This window comes from Pimephales promelas, chromosome 8 (assembly GCF_988280905.1).
Source record: "Pimephales promelas chromosome 8, fPimPro1.hap1.1, whole genome shotgun sequence".
In the NCBI taxonomy this organism is placed as follows: Eukaryota; Metazoa; Chordata; class Actinopteri; order Cypriniformes; family Leuciscidae; genus Pimephales; species Pimephales promelas.
Genome location: NC_142776.1, coordinates 28,282,595 through 28,302,947, shown reverse-complemented (window position 1 = coordinate 28,302,947; position 20,353 = coordinate 28,282,595). Strand labels below are relative to the sequence as shown.

Sequence of the window (20,353 nt, the reverse complement as noted above, 5' to 3'; positions counted from 1 at the left end):
CAGACCTTCTGCATAACATATTTTTTGTTACAAAGAAGAAGATTGTGTTTGCAACAGAATGAGTAAAATATTTTTCATTCATTTAATGCAGTCCAAAACCGATCGAGTGGCTGACACACATTTCTCCACATTTATACACGAACATAATGTTCGACCTCATGCGGACAAACTGTTTACCTCGTTGATGCCTCTGACGTCATGACACACCCCTCGCGCGCGTGAGTGTATGTATGTGTGTGTGTGTGTGTGCGCGCGCAGTCTGTGCCTGTGAATGCAGTGGGGTTTTTGCGTGTGAGTGAGTGTGTTTTGCTTGTGGAATGTGGGAGTTGTCCCCACGCGCTTTACGAACAACCGACCTGTCCAAACAGTGCGCGCGTGGCAGAGGATGTCACACCAACCAAAACAGCGGACGAACGCTCACAGCACAGTCTTTGGAGGAAAATCCGCCGTACAGGGTAGAGTCGGGGCGGGGCGTAATTACACGGAGTCCCATCTATTTAGGGTCAAGTACAACATTTTTACAGTCCTAACCAGCGTGGGTTCAAAGTTTATTTTGTGCCTGGAAACTGCGAATCACCCACAGGGCGCGGAGACAGTACTTTAAGATTCGAAGGTTTTTTATTTATTTATTTGTCTTTAGTTAATCCATAGACTCGCGAGATGGGATGGATTGCAACTCTGCAATAGCCAGCGTAATTCGTTAGCATCTCATCGACTAGCTCCTCCAGAGGCTCAATCTCGAAAACGGGGCTGCGGTGCGACTGGACGCGGAGAGAGGCGACCCTCTGCGGGCTGCGCTGCCGAGGCGGTGGGCGTGTTTTCTCGGCGTGCTAGCATGTGAGCTGGCGCCAAGTTCTCGGTGTGAGAAAAAAAAAACAAAAAACAAGATTTACAAGTTACGGGCTAGAGTGAAGCACCAAAAGTCACAGCACGCTTGATCGGAAAAGTTGCACGCAGGTAACGTTACGAAGCGAGGTAACACACACTATTATCAAAGTGAACCTTGTGCTCACACTAATGCAATTCACAACAAAAGCTGCTAGTCTGCTAATGTTAGGTAACCTACTCAAGTGACTGTTTTTTAACATGGCACATGAGCTCTAGATAGAGCGAGAGAGAGTTTATCTGGGTAGTTGCTGAGCTAAAACACGTTTGTAACTATAATACCTGTTTGTTTATTTATTTAATCGTCATGTCTTCGATGCATCTTTCTCGTTGCACTGATTGAATGCAATTTAAACACCGATCTTGGCAAGTTATACAACGTGGAAAACTTTGCACATGCCTCCGAGAACAGATCGTTCTGAAGAATGACTTAAAGCAGAAAATCCCTGCTTATGAAAATTAATTCTATTCTAAGCAATACAACAAGCGTGTATTGACTTTAATTGTATAGCTGCGTATTAGCTCATCTGTTGCAGTAACGTAATTTGTAACTGCGACATCATACAACCACAGCGACAATATCGCTGGCTTCTATAGCTTTACCAGCACCTTTAAAGTTTCTGCTTTGGAGATTTAGCTCACTTTTCTAACCACATATAGTAACGTCAGTTCATAACACAAATGCAGGTTCTGGTGTACTGATTCACATCGGATAAATGTTTTTTTTTTTGATAGAGCGTGTTTGCGGTATCATTTTATAGTAACTTGCTTTGATAATATTTCCATACATTAATGCATTTATTAATGCTTTGTAGTTGATATCCATTAGAATGGTCACAGTATAATTACATTTTCATTCATATGCTTTCACATTTGGGCATATTTAAATGTACATCAAGACATGATATATGCACTTGCCCATTTGTATAATGTTTAATTTTAAGTGAAAATAATTCTTCCAATTGAATTTTTTTTTCAATTCTGCTTTCTTGTACTTTTGTCAGTTTTCTGCTTTCTTAATAATATACCTTTATTATCCTTTTTCACAATATTATTAGAAAAAAGTGCATAGCAATTTCCTGATGGAGGCCTATATGTTTTATAAGACCTTATACTAAAAGTGAAACACAAAATGTTTTATTAAAACCCTGCTATATAAATCATAATAACCTCAGCAGTATTGTTAAACATAATGCCCTTGTGGAGAGAGAGCGTGTGACTCACATGAAAGCACATTGTGCTGTTGGTATGTTGAGAATCTGTTGTAGTCCGCATAGTTTGTTTAACATGTCTGTTGAACTGGGCTTGGACCTTTTCAGCGTTGCTACATTGTAAAGAAATAAAATCGTAAAATGTACTGGTAATTTTTCTGCCAGGAACTTAAGCATTCATTTTATGGAAATTTCCGCTATCCTTAAAATACAATGCAATGCATAATTTAAAATGCAGGTAAAACACCTGTAAAAAAGAAATACGTAACATTTATATTTAAATAATTCAGATTTAATTCAGAGTACATTGTGCCCTATTTTTACAGACATTTTGATAGAGTAATGGACAACTAGGGCATGGTAAAAAGAAAATACCTGGCCATATGAATTCCTATATTTCATTTCTTTTGGTTTATGTCAGGTGGTAGACTTTCAAAATCAAAGTAATGGTTAACCTTGTCCCGTGCTTGGTTGGCTATTTGGACTACTTGTATCAGATAATGTGTTTGTGTTTTGTGTGGCTAGAATGCATTTGGTAAAAGTGGTTGCTTTTGTGAATGATGCTCCAATTGTGCTGCTATTTTCTAATTTGAGTGGAAATAGTTAGAAATATCCAACAATGTAACAAGATTAGACGTGATACCCTGGGAAGATTTCAAAACCCTCTTTCCGGTTCATTCAGTACCACTGTCTTTCGTACACCACCTTTTTAAAAATTAGGGGTCAGTAATTTTTTTTCAAAAGAAATTAATACTTTTTCAGCAGGAATACATAAATATTAAGCTGCACAACTGTTTTTATCATCAATGCTAAAAAATAAATATTTCTTGAGCACCAAATATGCCATTAGAATGATTTCTGAAGGATCATGTGACACTGAAGACTAAAGTAATGATGCTGCTGAAAATTCAGCTTTCCCATCACAGGAATAAATTACATTTTAAAATATAGTAATTTTGAATTGTAATAATATTTCATGTAATTTCTGTTTTTACTGCTTTTTTGGTCCAATTTTTTTGGTGAACATTTCTACTTTCTTGGTGAGAGAAAACCATAAAACTTTTGATCTGTAATGTATACACAAACTACATTTTTTAGTAGATTACCAGTGCAGGATAAGTTACTAAAAATACATGGATTTGTTTTGTGATGAGCTCCAGAGTGTACCGCAGTAGCAAAATCAAAATCTATACGAGTCTTTACAGGACGTTTACATGTTCAGCATGCTCCTGAGTTCCCATGCACCTGTGTATTATGTCCACAATCACGATAGCGTCTGAGCCTGTGCCGTTCTGGACTTTCATTTGTACATGTCTTGCTCAGTGTAGGTTGCAATGATGATATGTTTCTTTTGTTTAAAGGAACTGGATTGTGATGTTTAGGTTGTTATTGTGGTGGTGCTCATTTCAGAGGCTGGAATGTGTGGGCCTGTGTGTAGTTTCTGTAACTCTAGGCAGAAGCTGTGAGGCCTTGACTGTAGCCCTGTAGAGAGGCCCATTGAAGGGGAAGTTGGCTCTGTATGTGTGTGTGTGTGTGTGTATGCGTGTGTGTGCATGCAGACCACTGGGATTGGACACAGGGTAGAAAGACCCCCTGTACGGAAGGAGGGAAAAGGGAGGAAAGAGGAAGGAGGAGTCAGTTACACTTTTCTGGTCATGTGTGTGTTCTTGCCCCGTGTTTTGCCTGAGCAGAGTGAGTGGTCGCGTTATGGAAAGGGTAACCAAAGACGAATACGTGAAGAGACTATTCACAGCTGAGAAAGATTTCTCATTAGTAAACAGCCTAATTTCGACTTCAGGCCATTTAGTAATGGAACCTGAACAGTGTTGGCCTGATGCTTGTTTGTTGACTGTGGCTAATGTTTTACAGTGCTATCTTTGTCTTTACATTTTTGTATAAATAATATTTGTTTGCTTATGGTGAATTTAACAGTTCAGAAATAATTGATGTTCAGTGTGTGGAGGTTTTTCAGCATGATGGAATGATAAATAATTAATGTATGTCTTTGCGCAGCATATCTTCAGCTACTGTGCATTGGTACTATTTGCTCAGATGCTTGACATGGCTATATATGGCTTCACTAAACCTACATGGCTTGAGAATCAAATGGAATGAAATAACACCGATGTATGATAATCTTTTTAAATTTCTTTCCCTTGCATTGTTTTTTTTTTTGTGTGAGATCCTATTATTTTGCAGGCTCTATGTAAGGCTTAATATACACAGTCAGTCATTATCATGAAGCGGAGGGATTTTGTATCACCCTAATTATATATTTACCAAATAAATACATAAATTATAATTATAAAGTGTAGTGGTCATTACACAAAAATAAGGCCACAATCAGAAGTTGATGTTGAGGTTCTTCTTCACAATGTCTTGTTAAAGTTGTTTTCTCACTTGGTTTGAACTGCGATATGTCTACTTCATCATCATTTCGAGGTGCACATTTGCCCCTTATTTTAAGTTTTCTGATAAAGTAATGCAAACAACAAAATATATAAAATAAATCCTGATGTTAATCTAAAATAAAAGTGGAAATAAAAAGTGCTGCATTCTTCAATGTATTAAAGGTTGTTCCCCCCCTTGGTCATAATTTACTCTCCATGTTGATCCAAACCTGTGTGACTTTCGCTTATTCAGTGGAACGTAAAATATGACATTTTGAAGAACAGAACTGATTGTTTTGAGAAAAGGAAAAAACTCAAAAGAGCCAGACCGATATATCGGCAGGCCGATTTTATCGGCCGACATTAGGCATTTTCCAAACTATCGGTATCGGCAGTTATAATGGCCGATAAATGAATATTTCAAAAATAAAATAAAAAAACGGACGAAACACTCTTGAACCATGCTTGAGTGTTGGAGTTGTATAGTTTGTCCACCAGAGGGCACTCTACACCGTTCCTGTTGGCAACACTTGTTGAGTTCGTCACGAGACATACATTGCTTGAATAACAATTAAAAGAACATCCCCATCATTTCTCTTAACTCAAATAAGCATGACAAAATTTGGGACTATCATGTCCAGTTTTGCTGCTGTTAAATAAGCCGAGAGTGAAGCGGAATTGGATAGTAATAGTTACGTTACGTTGTTGCAGTGTAGTTGACTGACTGTCCTTTTAACTTTTGACAATGTGACTGAAGTATTTCTTTAATAGCGCGTGACAGTTATAGCAATGAGACGTATCATCTCTCCTTGGCCTGTTATATTGAAAATGTATGTTTTACAATTTGCAGTATGACGATCCATTGCTAAATGGGCTTTATGCCCAGCTGCACTACTTCCTGAACTTCAGCCAGCTCCTTGTTTCCTGTCTGCCATTATTGGCCAAATTGATTAAGTCAGGTGTGTCTGATTATTGTTGCCATGACTACTGAGGTCAGGTACACCTGAATTAATCAATTTGACCAATAATGGCAGACAGGAAACAAGGAGCTGGCTGAAGTTCAGGAAGTAGTGCAGCTGGGCATAAAGCCCATTATGGCTCATCGTAGACTAGCTAACCATAAAGCTAACTAATGCCACTATCATCAGTCTGTTCTGTTGTGACAATAAAAGAAACAAGTTTCTTTTTAAAATGCATTATCGTATTATTTTAGTTAAAGCTCATAAATAACTACAAATAACTAATATGTTTTTTGCGCGTTTCTGTAATAAAAAAAAATAAATAAAAAAATATCGGCCAATATATCGGATTTTAAAACCCAAAAATATTTGTATCGGTATCGGCCTTCAAAATCCTTTATCGGTCGGGCTCTAAAATATTTCCATTTATGATGACAGAATTTATATTTTTTTGGGGGGTGAACTATCCCTTTAAATTGTGTTTAAATGTTTGTCCTTTGAGGAAGTGATGTTTGCCTATATCAGGGTTCCTCAAAACCAGCCCTGGAGAGCCACTGACCTGCAGAGTTTAGCTCAAACCAAATTTAAACTCTCTTTCCTGCAATTTTCTAGTAACTCTGAAGACCTTGACTAGCTTGTTCAAGGCGTGTTTGATTAGGGTTGGAATAAACTCTGCCAGGCAGTGGCCCTCGAGGACCGGATTTTAGGAACCCTGGCCTACATGGATTGAATTTTTGTTTCTCCTCAAGTTTACCACATTTCATGAAGTGAAATCTAAACCAGCTTTCATTTCAAGGAATATATCGGCTGTTCCGGCTCCTGAGCGGTATGTTAATGTAAATGCTGTCTGTGGTTAAGCATCTACTTTAAACAATTACTTATGTTCACATAATGTGTATGTTTTTAGCTTAAGCAAATGGAAATTTCTGAAAGAATCTGACAGAAAAATTACTTTACCATGTCCTCATAGAGTGTTGCTTGGCACGAGACTAAGTTTGTATTTGTGTGGTGTGGTGTACTTGTGGAATTTTGTGTGTTGTGTATGTGAGAGAAAGACTTTGTGTGTGAGTGTGTGGCAGTGTTATAATCTGGCAGTGTGTTTCCAGTCAGGTTCGTTTGAGGACAACAGCAGTTTCTGTGTGTTCTGGACCCGAACTGACCCAACAGGCTCTGCGCATTACACATACGCACACATTTCCTTTGCGCGCACACGCGGAGGAAATGTGTAGGACAGTTTGTCTCAAAGTCTCTGTCTGTTATGAGTTTGCTGATCGTCCTTGCATTATGGCTGTCAGCGCCAGTTTGCGGGGTTGCTCCAAGTGTGAAAACATTTCTACGAAGCTGTAGTATATGTGCAGTTGCATGTGTTTCTGGGTTTTCCACATGGTCTCTATGCCAGGCCTGGCATTCCTGCCGTGTGAGTCTGTCTCTGTCTGTTGTCATAGCTAATGAAGGTTTATGAAACCCTGACAGCATCTCTGTCCTGTCCTGCATACAGGCGCCCCTCGACCTCTGCTTTAAGGGCTATAGCGCTTTTCTCTGTTTACTTAAATTTATGACCTAACTATGTCTAAATGTTGCACTCGTTACAAAGTCGAACCACATTATGCAGTTACAAGAAGTATTTATTGCGAAGGAACCATAGTTACGCATCACCCTAGTTACATATAGAGTTATAGAGTTACTGTACCATGAACACTGTATGTTACACAATTACCACTAGCAATACGTTATTTGAATATGGAATATGCTAATCTGTGTTTGTCCTCAATGACTTGGCTCTCTTTTTTTGTGTTGAGAAGTCAATTTTTAGTCAAAGCTTGTTTTCAATTTTGATTAAAAGATAATGGTCATGCATTTTATTTGATGCTGATCTTCTCTGGTGTACATCATGTTCTTTTATATAATAAACAGGCCATTAAACTCACAACCAGGTCATCCTTCTGAAGAGGGACAGTCTTTCTCGTACACCTTGGCCTACATACTTGTTAGTGCTATGTGATGCTTCAGTCCATTCAATCATTAACTCTGCACTACCTTAAAGGGCATCACGGTCATGCATATAGTGAGGCCACAGTCAAAGTGTCAGTCATGCCGTCTTCACATGTCCAGACCTAAAATATCCTAGGTGTTCCCGGAGTTCCTACGACGCTATGTGGCATAAGATGGAACATTAACCTGACTGCCCAGTTGAGACACATTTAACATTTTCTGAAAGTCTCTTATCTCCTTCATGCTATGTGTGGGTTGATAACAAGAGCCATATACTGAAGTGCGAATAGTGGAGATGTGGCATGTGCGTTGTGCACAGTCCAGAATCTCAAACAAACACCGTGCACACACACACACACACACACACACACACACACACACACACACACAGTTAATGATTTTGGAGACTTGGATTAGCATCCTTTTTTGAAAGGAAATTCTGTGAGACTTTCAGCATTATATTCTTGGATTGGGGGTTCTGTCACTTGCACTCTAGACTACATTTCCCAGCATCCCTCCTGGTTCTCACCTGCACTCATTCAGCCATCGTCCGCTCCTGACACCAGTCACTAGCCGTCTAGAGCACTATAAGAGTGCATACTTCATATTCAATGATGGTCTGGTTTACAACAAGGACTGCAGTAAAACAACACAGTAAAGACTGCTCTTATTATCCAGTTATTCTCCCCAAACTGCTATTTTCCTGTTTACTTACCTGTGTGCTCGCATCCTAATGTTGTTTTCACTGTCTATCTGCCTTTGAGTCTGGTAATTCCCTGACAGTAGACCTGTACTTCAAAGTTCACAAACTGTATTAATACAATTATTTATTTATTTATTTATTATTTATTCATTTTAATTTAATTTATTATTATATGATTTACTTCTATCCACCTTTTTGAAGACGTCTAAATATTGACAACCTAAAACAATCATTATCATTACTTGAAAAGTCAAGAAAAAACACACATTCATCTCCAGGTTACCTTCAAAAATATGCACATAAGTAGTGCCATGTTTATGGCTGACTGCCAACTAATCTTCAAAAACTGGGATTGCAAATGTTTCACACATTTTCAAAAGATGAATAAATGAACAGCCCAATTTAGATAAATGCATCATTATGTGCTGAAGTGTTTTGAAATGGTTTTATTAGTGTGAGTTTTCGGTGTGCATCAGAGTAATTTGAGAACTTTCTCTTGAAGAGGTCACGTCATGTGTGTGCGCGTGTGTATACTAGATCAGAACTGGTATTTCTGTCATGGAACTTGCACTACATGTAGCTTTCAGCCTATTTACCAGTTAAAAGATTTTATGTTTATACAGAAGAACTCACGAAAAGGAGGGGAAAAAGGGAAACTGTGACATCACTCTCTATCCAACTAAGTTGTGCTTATTCGGTTTGTACACAGAATCATGATGTCCCTGCGACCTTTTCACGTAGATCTCATCTTCATTGCTTGTTTCGTTTTCTGTTACAGTGAATGGGTTATTCACTTGCTGTTATCATGTACACATTTATTGTGACAATAGTCTTATCACCTGGTGCTTTTTAACCTGTTTGAGTTGGCGTGTCACTGTGACCTGGCTCATTTCAGCACGGCTGCTCTTTCTCATGGGTCGTTCCATCAAGTTACAATGATTTTATCATGTTTATGTGTTTGCTGACCTTGTTCTTTTTCTTTTTTGAAAAAAGCTTCCTATGGAGATCTTGAAGCTGACATCTGTTTGTTTTCATTTGCGTGGTCTCTTACAACCACTCCAATCCTCTGAGCGGTCCAACCCTTTCTCAGTGGTGTAGCACTGATAGCTAATTAATATTCCCCTCTATCTCGTACGCTGTTTAACAATGCGCATACGTTACTGATTCTTATATAAAGAACTCTGTCCCCCCCAACCCCCCCATTCAGTTTGTTATACTGGTCTCATGGCTTTGTGATAGATTGTTCTATTAAATGATTGTTAATTATTCAACACTTGCTAAAGAATGTCAGTTATGATTTGTGGTTTTGTTATGCTGTCGGTCAGTGCTGAAGAAATAGAGAATTTCTTTTTTTTCTACCGTACATACACTACCAGTCAAAACTTTGGAATAAGTAAGATTTCTAAATGGTTTTGAAAGACATGCCTACCAATGCTGTAAAAACAGTAATTTTGTGAAATCTTATTACAAGTTTATATATTTTAAAATGTAATTTATTTATCTGATGGCGAAGATGAATATTCAGCGATCAATACTCCAGCCTTCAGTGTCACATGATCCTTCAGAAATCATTCTAATATGCTGATTTGGTGCTCAGTGTTTATCAATTATCTTTCGCTGGCCCCTCCCCCAAAACGGACATTGTCCAATCACACAACATAACAACCGTTACTATGTGAGCACATGTGTCAAACTCCAAGAAAGATGGTAAATTGGTCACTAGGTACCCCGAGAAATTGTCTGGAGGAGTTGTGTTCTTTCCGTTTCCAAAGTCGAAAACACAACTTGAGCGGTGTCTACAACGGGTAAAACCGTATGGACGGCCCCCTCACAGTAATATGTTTTTTTTCTCACGCCGATGCCGATACCAATCTTTTGAAATCCGGGTCGGCCGATTAATGCTGCCGATTTATTTTGTCCGATATTTTCTCGGTTTTTAACCTCTATTTGAAAGATAAAATGTAAAAGAAATGATAAATACTCAACATAGACAAACTTTCTAAAAAAAAAAACATTTTATCCTCTCAAAAAATGTCCTGAAACATGTATTTTTGTTTTGTTTGTTGACAGACAAAGACAAATGGACAACCTAATTATCACAAAAAAGGAGAAAAAAAAACTTTAAATGATTAAATTTTTTATATATAAGATTTATTATATTTTATTTAATTTAACTTCTAACAATACCGTATTTCACTAGTAAATTGCTGTTGAACGACAAAAACAACCACCACATGGGAAAATGGGAATACAAACCATAGGCTGCCCACAGATGCGCCTGCTTGATATACTTGGATATTGGCCGATGCCGATTATGTTAAAAAATGCCAAAAATCGGCCGATTAATCGGCCGACCGATCGGTCTACCCCTAGTTAAATGTGTCGAACATGGTTAACTTGCGTGCAGCGTAAGTGCGTGAGACACTGATTAAGTTAGTCAAAGAAACATGGAGAAAGCAAGAGGGTCCACAAAGGAATTACGTTTTCTAAAGGGTTGTTGTTAAAGGAGACATATGTAATAAATTGATTTCAAATAATCATAAAATGGCGCTGATATGTCACTAGATATTAAGAAATCATGTTCATTTCAAATACTTATATCACTGACATTAGTAGTCCCTCAACTGATGTTAATGTTGTCATGTTGTGTTTTGGTCTGATGCTCCACCCTCCACCCATCTACCAATCACGAAGTCAGTAGTGTTGCAGCATCCGGGGGACATGAAATTTATGTTCTTTTAAATTGGAATAATTTTTTTTTACAATATAACTGTTTTACTATATCTTTGATAAATATCTTTGTTCTTAAATAAATGCAGCCTTGGTGAGTTGAAGAGACTTTAATAAAAACCTTAACTTTTGACCAGTAGTGTACATTACACAGTCAGTGTTCTTCTTCCCATCATGGGTCTGACTGTCTCTCCTCCTCCTTCGTCTCCTACAGTGATGGAGTCAGCCGTTAGTACATCCACTCAAGTGCCAGATGAGTTTGACCGTAATGTTCCACGGATCTGTGGTGTGTGTGGAGACAAAGCCACTGGCTTTCACTTCAATGCGATGACCTGCGAGGGATGCAAAGGCTTCTTCAGGTACACACGCACACAATTTCTCTCATCCAATTTGGTATTCGCACATTTACACCGGTGTTCATTTAGAAACACATTAACATGTATTATCTGGAACCAATGTGATACTGCCAGACTATTTATAGTTTATGTGTGTGTTCATTAGGCGCAGTATGAAGCGGAAGGCCAGTTTTACCTGTCCTTTTAATGGAAGCTGCACCATCACTAAAGATAACCGTCGCCACTGCCAGGCCTGCAGACTCAAGCGTTGCCTGGATATTGGCATGATGAAAGAGTGTGAGTTACTAGCCAACATGACACATCTTGGAACAGTGATCACGGGGAGCCAAGTCACTTTGTTAGATCGTGTTTTAATTATAGTTTCCATTTTATTTCACCTTGCGAGTCCCAACATGTCCCAACTGTCATTTTTACAGTTTTGAAGGGCTCTGCTGGAAGGGACAGTTATTGATAAGGTTTTTCCACACCGAAGCGAGTAAGGTGGTTCATTGATGAAAGGTCCCTTACACAAGGCTGTTAGCAAAGTGATACTTCATATAAGGAAGTAGTTTTGCCATTTGTGAGCACATGATCCTGAGTGGCAGTTCTTTGCAAATCATTTTGTAAGTGAAAGGTACTTCAGGGATTTCAAAATGCTCAATTGCTCTTGTGCTTTGAAGAACCAGTGGAAAGTGTAGCTTATATTTTGCCACTTTTTTTTAAACAAACACCACACACAGAACGATAAGATAAATTTGAAATAGACAAGTCATAAAGCAGCAATATTTGACGAAAAAATTTTATTGACCCAAACAAGCATAATAGCTATAAACCTGAATATTGCTCAAGGTCACAGTTTGACCCAAAATAAACTGGTAATAATGCATGTTTTCATATAGGACATCGCCCCATGGTTTCAAATTGTGTGATGCTCCAGAGTATATCAGGGAAGGCACAGAGAATAATGTTAAAGGGGTAGTTCACTTTAAAAAAAAAACTTTTGCTGATAATTTACACACCCCCATGTCATCTAAGATGTCCACGTCTTTCTTTCTTCAGTCGAAAAGAAATTAAGGTTTTTGATGAAAACATTCCAGGATTTTCTCCATATAATGGACTTCAATGGGAACCAAACAGTTCAAGGTCCAAATGAGAGTTTCAGTGCAGCGTCAAAGGGCTTTAAACGACACCAGACGATGAATAAGGGTCTTATCTAGGACCCTTTGAGTCATGACTCGAAAAAAGATTTGTTTATTTCGATGAACGAGTTCGAACAGGAGAATCACGAACGCGCATCACAGAACAGAGCATGGCAAGCATTTGTGCTTATAAAACTTAAACTTTTTTATTTTATTTTTTAAATGACAGATCGTTTTGCTAGATAAGACCCTTATTCATCGTCTGGTGTCGTTTAAAGCCCTTTGAAGCTGCACTGAAACTCTTATTTGGACCTTGAACCATTTGGTTCCAATTGAAGTCCATTATATGGAGAAAATCCTGGAATGTTTTCATCAAAAACCTTAATTTCTTTTCGACTGAAGAAAGAAAGACGTTGACATCTTGGATGACATGGGTGTGAGTAAATTATCAGCAAACGTTTTTTTAAAAGTGAACTAATCCTTTAAATTCAGTTAAACTTAAAAAAAAAAATTTTATTCAGAGAGATTGAAAATTAATAATAATAATTATTCTCAGCTTAGTGTAGAAAATAGAGAAAAATATGCAGAAGGGTGGGGCTCTTTCATGATATTGTGGTTCAGTTCTTTTTTTCTCTCATACATTTTTACAAATATGGAATTGTTCTCCCCCTCAATAGTGTCTGTGAGACTGAATTTAAAGCTATTGATTATCATCAGCAAACAACTAAATTATGATGCATAATGCATTATGCTCATAATAGAACACTGGGGAACAACATACAATATTTGATTTTAGTTTCTCATTTATTTTTTAGATGTATGTTACCTGTAATAAAACAATAGTACATGGGTATAGTGATGATACTCGTCTGTCGTTTCCTTCAGTTATCCTGACGGATGAAGAGGTTCAAAGGAAAAAGGATCTGATCCAGAGGAGAAAGGATGAGGAGGCACAGAGGGAGGCGCAGAAGCCCCGGCTCTCAGATGAACAGCGCAACATCATTGACACGCTGGTGGAAGCGCATCACAAAACCTATGACGATTCCTACTCTGACTTCTCACGTTTCAGAGTAAATCTTTTATGCTCTTTTCCTTTGCATATCTTTTTCTTTTATTTTTAACCAGTTTTAATATCTTCTTTTACGGTGGCCCCAATGTGTTTTTGTACTCTTGAGTGGCCTAAAAAAACAAATAATAGTAATACATATCAAATCAAGTGCCTTCTGCAAACAAATGATTGTTAAATAAATTCAGAACAAACTTTTCTCAACCAACTGGTGTTGAAGTGATTTTAAGTAAAATATTATAATTTTCAGCAGTCTTTCACACAATCCTCGGGAAATAATTCTGTGCTGATTTGCTGCTCAAGAAAATTTTCTGTTAAACAGTTTTGCTGCATAATATTTTTGTGCAAACTCTGCTACTTTTTTGTTAGGATTCTTTGATGAATAGTAGTTTTGTAACAATTTAAAAAGTCTTAAAGTCACTTTTGACTGTGTCCTTGCTGAATAAAAGTATTGATTTATTTCAAAAAACAAAAAAACAAACATCTTACTAACCCCAAACTGTGGTGTATATATGATACCACAGTTTAGTACGTTAACATTTTCCACTTTACATTTGACAACCTAGAAAGTGTCCAGATAAGTTTTCGAACATAAATTTCAAACAATATTTGTTATTTGAAACCTAACAAACCTTTTCTTTTTTTTCTGACCAAATGTTTATGTGTCAAATAAATGTAATAGGTTTGATATTTTGTTATATAATCTAGAGACATTCATACTTTTAAGTGTTCAAATACTTTTATGGTCCACCTTTGTGTTGATTAGGCATTCATACATTGCTAATGTTCAATGCTGTCATATGTGTATGTGTGTGTTGTGTGTTGCAGCCTCCAGTTAGAGAGGGTCCAGTTACACGTAGTGCCAGCCGAGCCGCGTCTCTTCATTCACTATCAGACGCCTCCTCAGACTCCTTCAGCCACTCTCCAGGTAACACACACACACACACACAAATGCGTATACATGCTACACAAATATATACACACAGTCGTTGGTGCATAAATCACCTGTAAAGTTCATTCTGAGAAATGTTTTTCAGCCCAGTGTGAGGCGCAGGCAGGCATGAGTGTTTGTGTGTTAGAGGTTTGTGTTTCTTATATGCACAGCAGGCTCCGTCCTTCTCACCATGCCTTACGTCACAGAAGAGCCACTCTAATGACAACCAGTCTATTCACATGTGCGCGCACACACACACACACATTTTCCAGGTTTTATGGGGACTTTTCATAGACATAATGATTTTTATACTATATAAACTGTATATTATATTCCTTAACCCTAAACCTTTCGGCATTTTAACATAAAAAAGCATAATTTATTATGATTTATGCTGATTTACTCATCGGGACATTAAGAATGACCCCACAAGTTCAAAAATACTCTGTGGGGACATTTTAGTCCCCATAACATAGGGTTTAACACACATACACGGCCTTTCCTGGATGCAGCAAGTTGTTTTTTAACATTTAAATAGGACTTTTGATTTGATATACAATTCACATTAATTTGTGCATGCTGCTGCTTTAATTCGTTGTGAAAAGTATCAATGACAGCATTACAATTATATCTATTTGTGTTGTATCAAAACGTTGTTTTTCAGCTGTTCGGATATATGTTGATATTGTTTGCTGACTGTATAGGGAAAATGTAAGAAAGAGATGTTATTTGGCTGTGTTGCCTGTTGACAGCTTTGTTTATTGTCATGAAGGCGTTTGCAAGAGTGCAGAACAGTACGCTGACAGTCAGTGAGCTTGTGTTGAGCTGCAGGCTCAACCAGTCACGTGTATCTCTGGAAACATGCAGGAAAGATGTCTTTAATGATTTTATTGCAAGCTTTGCATCATTTATTACGAATCTGAATAACAAAGAAATCCAAATTAATAAACAGTTACAATATCAAGGGTAAAAAGCAACATAATCGTGCAGTCATTATACATAATGGAATTTAATGACAGCAAATGAAATGTGCACAAATTTGCTGTAATGTTGATTTTTTTTTTTTCACATTATTTCCATACAATTGACTAAACATTTGCAACAGAAGTTGTTTGTTATCCGACTGTATTATATAAGGTGATGGCAGATTTTGGAACAGACACAAGGGGGAGATAACGCTTCTGTTATTCAGCAAAGTAGACATTGAAATAGTGTGCCTGTCCATTTGTTAGTTTTTTTCCTTGGGTCATTGATTCATATTTTTACATGCCCTAACAACATTTTCAATGTCACACCACAAGAATAATTAATAAAAAAATGAATCATTAATTTTATTTCATGCAAATTAACGTTAGACTGCAGTCAGTCTACCTATTGCATGAATTGTTGAAGGTTGCTGAGATGAAGCAAAGCATGAATTATTTTTTCTTCTCCCTCCCCCCATCTCTTTCTCCACATCTGTAGAGTCAGGAGATCATAAGATGAATCTGAGTAATCTGTTGATGAGGTATCATGAGCAGGGTTTGAGCTCCAGCCCGGACTCAAAGGAGGATGAGGGCTCCGGTCTTTCCATGCTTCCTCACCTGGCTGACCTGGTTTCCTACAGCATTCAAAAAGTCATCGGCTTTGCTAAGATGATTCCTGGATTCAGGTAAAGGAAATTCATGAGTTTGTTTTAAATTGAAATGGCTGGAGGAATTACTGAATTGCCATTTGAAGGAATTTATTAAATTATGTATTATTTGATTTATAATCTATACATAATTATGTTATTATATATTATTAAAAACTACATTGAAAGCTGCTATATTTCTTTAATTACATTCCACTCATTTAATTCTTATTTAAATTTGAATTGTTTGAATTCAGAATTGAATTGTCTTGCTCAATTCAACTGAATGGTGAACAGCCCTAATAACCCTTGGCTTATGGCAAGGGCTGTTTCTTAATTTCACAGGGCCTGGAACTAAAATCTTTTGTGGACCCTGAGCGAGGGTGTTCTATATTCATTTCATCCATTTAGTGGTGCTCGTTTGTGGAAAGTTCCAGCGTTTTCGCAACAGGTTATTGTTGACATGACTGTCGTCTCTTTGATTTCCTCAGGAACATAAAAATAGGTTTGACCTTCTAAACCGTCACTCTCAGTACATGTTTCTTGCCGCCTTCTGTGCACGTCCATGTACTGTATTTCCATGCTTCCTAAGAATGTGCGTACATACATATGCATTACAGAGCGCAGGTTGCTGTGGTAACCATAGGAGTGTCATGTTATCTGAACTGGATGGATTCACCCACTCCCTCTACATCTGCCATTCACAGAATCGAGCATGAGCCAACATTTGACGTGTATGTGTTTGTGTGTGTTCTTGTGTGTCTCAGAGAGCTGACAGCTGAAGATCAGATTGCTTTGCTGAAGTCCAGTGCTATAGAAGTGATCATGCTAAGGTCTAACCAGTCTTTCAGTCTAGAGGACATGAGTTGGAGCTGTGGAGGACCAGATTTTAAATACTGCGTCAATGATGTGACTAAAGGTACAAACTCAAGCTCACAGGGATAGACAGTTGCGTTGACATGCAACGGTTGCAGTGTTGTTATCGTTAAATGAAATAAAGTATATTGATGAAACAAAATATATTGATAATACATGGATAACTTAAACTTTAAAAATTGAAACGAAAATTAGAAATGTTGCCTTGGCAACTAACTAAAATAAAATAAATTTAAGTTGATGTAGTAAAATTGAAATGAAAAGAAGTAGAAATATAAATGTTAAAAATTATAATAAAAAATGAAAAGACCACATAACAAAATTACTAAAATGAAAACTGAAAAAAGTGCATACACACACACACACACACACACATATATATATATAGATTTTGAAGGGGAAGTTTTATTGTATTTTATTTCTCATTAGCAGTTGATCTTATGCATTGCAGGTTAAAGGTGAAATGTTTTATTTTTTTTTTAAATCAGTTTTATGCATGGAGAAAATTACACTGACTGCAAAAACTTACACCACATTTGAAAATGTATGCAAATCTTTGTATTGATGATTAATACCAAAATATGTCAATCTTTAAAAAAAAAGAAAGAAATATGGCATGTACACTTCACAAAAAGAAGTTTGAGTTTCTTTTACAATTCATTACCATTAGGTACCATGAACTAGCAATAAATTATTTTTTACAACGTTTTTTTTCTTTAATCTAGGTTTGTTAATTTATAAACATATTATTGAAAATGAATTCATATCAGTTCATAATACATTGCCTTGAAATGTATATGTACAAATTAAAGGGTTAGTTCACCCAAAAATGCAAATTCTGTCAGTATTTACTCAGATATTTGGAAGAATGTTTTAATCAAACAGATCTCATTCCCCATTGACTACCATTGTAGGAAAAAATACATACTGTGGTAGTCAATGGGGAATGAGATCTGTTTGATTAAAACATTCTTCCAAATATCTTCCTTTGTGTTCAGCAGAACAAATAAACACATAGAGGTTTGGAACAACATGAGGGTGAGTAAATACTGACAGAAGTTTTTGGGTGAACTAACCCTTTAATATTAGATTTTAGCATAAATGTTACCAATATATGCAATGAAACTATAAAAGTATTGTTTGTTTTATTTATGACATACTTAGGTTTTAAATTATTGATTCATATTAATACTCATTGTTATTATACTAATTATGGAATTAGAAATGATCATTAATGCTATGAAAGTATTGTTTATTGTATATTTGGATTCTCAAAAATAAGAATTATATTTTAACGGGTGCTGTTCATCACAAACTAAGGACATCTTTAAAAATATAATTATCATTTTTGAGAAACATATTTAAAACTTTTGGGTTAAGGGTTATGCCTTATGAAATCATCCTGATTTTGTGTATGTTTGGGGGCGCAGCTGGACACACTCTGGAGCTGTTGGAGCCTCTGGTGAAGTTTCAGGTGGGCTTAAAAAAGCTCAACCTACATGAGGAGGAACATGTGCTGCTGATGGGTATATGTCTGCTGTCTCCAGGTCAGAGTGTATTCCCAATACACTAAACATTGTACAGACTGAGACTTTTTTAAAAACAGGAATCTCATTTGCCTGTGTTTGTGTGCTCGTAGACCGTCCCGGGGTGAAGGACCACGTGCGAGTGGAAGCGTTGCAGGACAGGTTATCCGAGGTCCTGCAGGCGTACATCCTCGCGCATCACCCTGGGGGCCGTCTGCTCTATGCTAAGATGATCCAGAAGCTGGCGGACCTCCGTAGCCTGAACGAAGAGCACTCCAAGCAGTACCGCTCCCTTTCTTTCCAGCCCGAACACAGCATGCAGCTGACCCCTCTGGTGTTGGAAGTGTTCGGTGGACAGGTCACCTAGTTACTTTGCCCGAGTCCGATCCAAGATGTGCGGGTTGAACGGCGTGACCCGAAGAGGTGTGGAGCGAATGTACGGACAATCACCTTAAAATGCATACAGAGTTTCCAGGACGAAGTTTGTGAGTGATGTATGTGTTTGTGTGTGTGTATCCCATTTTCAGATCGGCTAAGGGAGTGCCATAGATGTTTCCTCTTGTTTGTTGTATGTAAGGAGTACATTCTTACAAGAATGTAATATGGTCATGGTGTTTTTCACTGTGGCAACTCAATACAGTAATATTTTACTGTATTACCAATAGCCAACAGTATTACACTGCATGTGTAGGATGAGTGCGTAGGTGTGCGGTCCTGTTCTAAACCTCTGCATGGTCCCCAAAGCGCTGTCCACTACTGCTGATGTCCTGTCTCTTTACCTCCTGCCTTTAAATGCACAGGGTTAAAAATACTAATGCAAGCACACAGCTCACCCAACTCACTCCTCGCCTAGCCACTTAACCAATTAAACGGCGGTGCCGCCCCCTTTCTCTGCCTCTAAAGCTCTGATAGGTTGCTACACAATGGCTGTCTTCTCTAATGTTTGCCTCTGCTGTGATTGGCCTATTATCTGACGCCTCTGCAAAGTGGTTAGGGCAGCATTAGCGCTTGCCACACAGCTAACCTGTAAATAGGACTTGGTATCTATATTCGTACCTTTTTTGATTAGTGTAAATAGAGTTTAATATAAGCGCTTCATGTGGCTTATGGTAGAATCTAGCAGAGAGAGACCCTGCAGCCCTGGCTGGCTATAATCAATATGTAAAGACTGCAATCTAACTGTGCGTTTATGCAAACACACAGGAATTGGAACCATGAATTATGTTTTTTTTTTTTTCAACTGAGAGCTTTACTTCTGTTCTTTACATCGTTGTGATAGGTTACTTATTTCTCAGCTCTTGCATTCCATCATTAATTTTTTCTTTTATTTTTTTTTCTCAGATTAATCCAACTAGTTGCATTTTTCCCTAACAAAGCTTTAACCTTCTTCATTAGTCAACACATTTGTTTTTCCACATGAAATCCTCAATATCCTGAATGCTTTTTATCATGATCCCACCCCCCCCACCCCTCCTTTTTAATTGATAGTACATTTCACAAGTTACAAAGCTATAATAAAAAAGTTCTAGGTTCTCATATTTCAAGCCAAAAGAAAAAAGTTCCCCCAAATGTAATTTGAAATACTGTAATATGAAAATTAATATATATATATATATATATATATATATATATACAATTATCTATACATGCTTAATATTTTAAATAATATTTCTTTTTTTTCTTTGTATTCTATTAATAACTTTTTTTCTCACATTACAGTGATGAAATATTATCAGAAAAAAAGTTAAAATAAATATAATTAATTGGAAATGTATTCACAATATTGCAAAAATATATATATGAAGAGTTCAGATGCAAAAGCCTCTAAATGCCATTTGAAATTTTCTTCTAAAATGACCATTTTTATCAAGCTTGTATATTTAAGTTCAGTAATTTCACTTAAATGACAATTAATAGGTAATCTTCATTGCCATTTAAGTGAAATTACTGAACTTAAATATACAAGCTTGATAAAAATGATCATTCTAGAAGAAA

At 37.2% G+C, this 20,353-nt stretch overlaps 1 protein-coding gene across 2 annotated transcripts; it reads left to right on the top strand.

Annotated features, from left to right (window-relative positions):
* Positions 1-248: 248 nt before the first annotated feature.
* Positions 249-20,167, top strand: vdrb (vitamin D receptor b). 2 transcript variants are annotated; one of them, XM_039689126.2, is made up of 9 exons: positions 249-455; positions 11,085-11,229; positions 11,372-11,502; positions 13,230-13,414; positions 14,239-14,338; positions 15,809-15,995; positions 16,724-16,875; positions 18,263-18,379; positions 18,472-20,167. In XM_039689126.2, the coding sequence occupies exons 1-9, from the start codon at positions 386-388 to the stop codon at positions 18,723-18,725; spliced, it is 1,341 nt and encodes a 446-aa protein (XP_039545060.1). In that variant the 5' UTR covers positions 249-385; the 3' UTR covers positions 18,726-20,167. The 2 variants fall into 2 exon arrangements, with proteins under 2 accessions (XP_039545060.1, XP_088990387.1); XM_089134261.1 differs by having other exon boundaries at positions 257-957.
* Positions 20,168-20,353: the final 186 nt, after the last annotated feature.

Coding starts and splice junctions, on each gene's coding strand:
- vdrb (XM_039689126.2), top strand. CDS start 386: ATGTCACACCAACCAAAACAGCGGACGAACGCTCACAGCACAGTCTTT. Junction 11,230..11,371: donor GGATGCAAAGGCTTCTTCAG/GTACACACGCAC, acceptor TGTGTTCATTAG/GCGCAGTATGAAGCGGAAGG. Junction 15,996..16,723: donor AAGATGATTCCTGGATTCAG/GTAAAGGAAATT, acceptor TGTGTGTCTCAG/AGAGCTGACAGCTGAAGATC.